At 44.0% G+C, this 5,014-nt stretch overlaps 1 protein-coding gene across 1 annotated transcript; it reads right to left on the bottom strand.

Moving 5' to 3' along the window:
- Positions 1–1,604: 1,604 nt before the first annotated feature.
- Positions 1,605–1,952, bottom strand: LOC138889750 (uncharacterized). Its single transcript, XM_070173086.1, has one exon. It carries the CDS (start codon positions 1,950–1,952, stop codon positions 1,605–1,607), a length of 348 nt encoding a protein of 115 aa, XP_070029187.1.
- Between the last annotated feature and the right edge of the window lie 3,062 nt (positions 1,953–5,014).

Genomic DNA, 5,014 nt, shown 5'->3' with positions numbered 1-5,014 from the left:
CCTGAGACGTAGTTGCAACAAGGGGAAGCAACCCTGCTTGAGCCAAAGTGGTGTACATGCTCATGAACTGTGCTAGAGTCTCCTGAAGAGTTGGAGTCGTAGTAGCAGTACGCATATCAGGTGCCTGGACTCCGGCTGGAACTGCTGGTAGTACGTCGGTGGCAGCTCGTGCAGGTGCTCTGGCTGCACCACGTGCGCGTCCTCAGCCTCTACCCCGTCCCTAGCCTCTGACGACTACACTAGGGGGCGTGGGTCCCTGATCATCTCGGGTAGCGCGTGTCCTCACCATCTGTGAGAAAATAGAAGACAGAAGTTTAGAATTGTGATATCAAAATATCTCACGACAAGGAAATCAAATAAAGTGGAATTTTACTAACAATTACATAGCCTCTTGTAGATAAGTACAGATGTCTCCATACCGATCAACGAGACTCTAATACACCGGCTTGTGATCCATGACTCCTATGAACATAGAGCTCTAATACCAACTTGTCACGACCCTGGTTCGCCCTCCGTGAGCCATCGTGATGGCACCTAGTCCCTACAACTAGGTAAGCCTAATAATGCGGAAAAACAAACCAATATGCGGAAGAAAATAATTTAAAACAGAAATAGAGTAATAAAATAGAGTTAAAAAGTGTCGCTCGGCATACACAATATTTAACTCTCAAAAACCAAGACATATTCCCAAAACCCAGAAACCTATAAATCACAAACTAAGAATACTACATAGTGCTCTAACTCCAAAATAGTCTAAAACAAGGTAAATACAGAAGGGCTATAACTACAAGAGAGAATGGATATAGACTCCTCGGTCTGCGGACGAGGCAGATACACCTCGAAGTCTCCAAAGGGTCGCCCCGCCTCAAGGATGGTAACTCTGAGTCGAAGTACCTGGATCTGCACATGATAAACATGCATAGAAAGGGCATGAGTACACCACAGCGGTACTCAGTAAGTGTCAAGCCTAACCTCGATCGGGTAGTGACGAGGAAGGTCAGGGCCCTACTGAGGTTAAATAAAATATAAGTTCTAATAGTGTAGAATAAGACAGTATAATTAAGTGTAACAGTAAGAAACAACATAGAATAGAAAGAACAACGGCAACTAGAACAGAGACAAAATAATCACGGAAAGGAAATACAACTCAACATAGAGATAACAACCGGCGTACCTTCTAGGATACCGTCCTATAGTCCCAATTACATCTATCCGATCACGCCCCTACGCCTGAAATCACTCAACGGAGCTAACGAAACTGACGGAATTCCATTCCGAGGCCGTCTTTACACTGTTCCGACGATGGTCAAATTTCCAACACTTAATCTCTCATTTAGGGACTAAGTGTCCCAAAACTCTCCGAAACTCAAAACCGAACATTCTGGAAAATCAAAATAGCAAAAATAAACATGGGGAAAGCAGTTAATAGGGGATCGGGGCATTAATTCTTAAGACGACTGGCCAGGTCATCACATCCTCCTACACTTAAACATTCGTTCGTCCTCGAACGAGCATAGGGACATACCTGAATTAGTGAAAAGATGAGGGTAACGGCTGTGCATATCCTGCTCGGTCTTCCAAGTAGCCTCCTCAACCAGCTGACCCTACCACTGAACCTTTACTGATGCAATGTTCTTCCACCTCAGCTTTCTAACCAACATGTCCAATATTGTCACCGACTCCTCAATATAAGATATATCCTTGTCCAACTGGACTAAACTGAAACCCAACACATGCGAAGGATCACCGTGATACCTCCGGAGCATTGAAACAAGAAATACCAGATGAACTCCTTCCAAGCTGGGAGGTAAGGCAAGCTTATAAGCAAACTCCCCAACATGCCGCAATATCTCAAAAGGACCAATAAACCTTGGACTCAACTTTCCTATATTCCCAAATCTCATAACGCCCTTCATAGGCGAAACACGAAGCAGAACCCGCTCTCCAACCATATAGGAAACACCACAAACCTTCTGGTCTGCATAGCTCTTCTATCTGGACTGGGCTATACGGAATCTATGATGAATCACCTTAACCTTCTCCAAAGCATCTTATAAAAAGTTTGTGCCCAATAATCTAGCCTCACTCGGCTCAAACCAACCCACCGGGGACCTACACTGCCTACCATAGAAGGCCGCATACGGTTCCATCTGAATGTTGGACTGATAGCTGTTGTTGTAAGCAAAATCCGCCAATGGCAAGAACTGATTCCAAGACCTTCCAAACTCAATCCCACACGCACGGAGCATATCCTCAAGAATCAGAATAGTGTGCTCGGATTGTCCGTCCGTCTGAGGGTGAAATGATGTACTCAACTCCACCCGAGTACTCAACTCATGTTGAACGGCCCTCCAGAACCATGATATGAGCTGAGTACCTCTATCTAAAATGATGGAAACTAGAATACCATACAGACAAACAATCTCCTGGATATAAATCTTTGCTAGATGCTTCGAAGAATAGGTAGTACACACAGGAATGAAGTGCGCGGACTTGGTCTGTCGATCCACAATCACACAAATAGCGTCGAATTTTCTCAAAGTCCGTGGGAGCCCAACTACAAAGTCCATGGTGATCCACTCCCACTTCCACTCTGGAATCTCTATCTGCTGAAGCAACCCACCCGGTCTCTGATACTCATACTTCACCTACTGACAGTTAAGGTATCGATCTACAAATCCAACTATATCTTTCTTCATCCGCCTCCACCAGTTGTGCTATCTCAAATCCTGATACATCTTCGCAGAACCCGGATGAATGGAATACCGCGAACTATGGGCCTTCTCCAGAATCAACTCCTGAAGCCCATCAACATTGGGTACACAAATCCGACTCTGCATCCTCAATACACCGTCATCACCAATAGTCACATCTTTGGCATCACCATGTTGAACCTTATCTTTGAGGACAAGCAAATGAGGGTCATCATACTGATGCTCCCTGATATGATCAAATAAGGAAAACCGAGAAACCACGCAAGCTAGAACCCGAATAGGCTCTGAAAGATCCAATCTTATAAACTGGTTGGCTAAGGCCTGAACATCCATCACCATAGGCCTCTCCGATGCTGGTAAATAAGCCAAGCTCCCAAACTCTCTGCCCAGCAACTCAAGGCATCGGCTACCATATTGGCCTTGCATGAGTGATACAAAATAGTGATATCATAGTTCTTCAGCAACTCTAACCACCTCCTCTGGTGCAAATTTAGATCCTTTTGCTTGAACAGGTGCTACAAGCTCCAATGATTAGTATAAATTTCACAAGGGACACCATTCAAATAATGACATCAGATCTTTAGGGTGTGAATAGTAGCAGCTAACTTAAGGTAGTGGACCGGATAATTCTTCTCATGAACCTTCAACTATCTGGATGCGTAGGCAATTACCATACCGTCTTGCATCAACATCGCTTCGAGGCCAATCCTCGAGGCATTACAATAGACTGTATAAGACCCCGAACCTATAGGCAGTATCAAAATTGGGGCTGTAGTCAAAACTGTCTTGAGCTTTTGAAAGCTCACCTCACACTCTTCCGTCCACTGGAACAGAGCACCCTTCTAGGTCAGTCTGGTCATAGGGGCTGCAATCGATGAAAACCCTCAACGAAATGATGGTAGTAACCCGCCAAGCTAAGGAAACTACAGACCTATGTAGCTGAGGATGGTCTGGGCCAACGCTGCACGGCCTCTATTTTCTTTGGATCCACTTGAATACCCTCACTCGATACCACGTGGCCTAGGAATGCCACAGAATCCAACCAAAATTCACATTTTGAGAACCTAGCATATAACTTCTTCTCTCTTAGAGTCTGAAGCACAGTCCTCGGGTGCTACTCATGATCTTCCCGACTCCAGTCTTACACCAGAATATCATCAATAAAGACAATGAGAAACGAGTCTAGATACGGCCGGAACATACTTTGCATCAAATGCATAAAGGTTGCTGGGGAATTGGTCAGCCCAAATGACATAACAAGGAACTCGTAATGACCATAACAGTCTTGAAAGTAGTCTTCGCGATAACTAGTTCCTGAATCTTCAACTGATGGTAACCTGAGCGCAAGTCAATCTTAGAAAATACTCGTGCACCCTGAAGCTGGTCAAATAGATCATCAATACGAGGCAAATGATAATGGTTCTTCACTGTAACTTTGTTCAACTGGCGATAATCCATACACATATGCATAGAACTATCCTTTTCCTTCACAAACAAGACAGGAGCACCCCAAGGTTATACACTGGGCCGAATAAAACCCTTATTAAAAAATTCCTGTAACTGATCCTTCAACTCCTTCAACTTAGGAGGAGCCATACGATACGGGGGAATAGAAATGGGCTGAGTGCCTGGCAACAGATCAATTCCAAAATCAATATCTCTATCCGACGCCATGCCCGGAAGATTAGCTGGAAACACATCGGGAAAATCTCATTCTACTGGGACTGAATCAGTTGAAGGGGTATCAATACTGACATCTTTCACATAGGTTAAATACGCGTCACACCCCTTCTCAACCATACGCTGATCTTTAAGAAAAGAAATAACTATACTCGGAGTATGATCTAAAGTACCCCTCCAATCAACAAGCAGTACACCTAGCATAGCCAGCGTCACTGTTTTAGCGTGACAATCAAAAATAGCATAATGGGGCAATAACCAGTCCATGCCCAAGATAAACAGGGAAGTAAACATACTAGTAATTACTTAATAAAAACCATATTTTCAACAATTAGCACAAGGACACACTCGTCACCTCACGTACAAGGCAATTCAACTAACAATAATACCAAATCCTAAGGGGAAGGTCCCCCACACAAGGTTAGGCAAGCCACTAACCTCGAACTAGTGCAAATCAATCTGAAACCACGCTCTTGCCACAAGTACTCATCTCCAAATGGCCCAAATCTATTCAATTCAATTTCATAATGTAAATAACACTTCAAGTAACTAATTCTACAAAGAAACTCTAAGCTACTGCGTGAAATTAGGTAAAATGACCAAAATGTCCCTCGAGCCCA

This window comes from Nicotiana sylvestris, chromosome 4, assembly GCF_000393655.2.
Source record: "Nicotiana sylvestris chromosome 4, ASM39365v2, whole genome shotgun sequence".
Lineage (NCBI taxonomy): Eukaryota > Viridiplantae > Streptophyta > Magnoliopsida > Solanales > Solanaceae > Nicotiana > Nicotiana sylvestris.
Note: the sequence above shows the minus strand (reverse complement) of the source record. Positions and strands in the feature narration are given on the sequence as shown.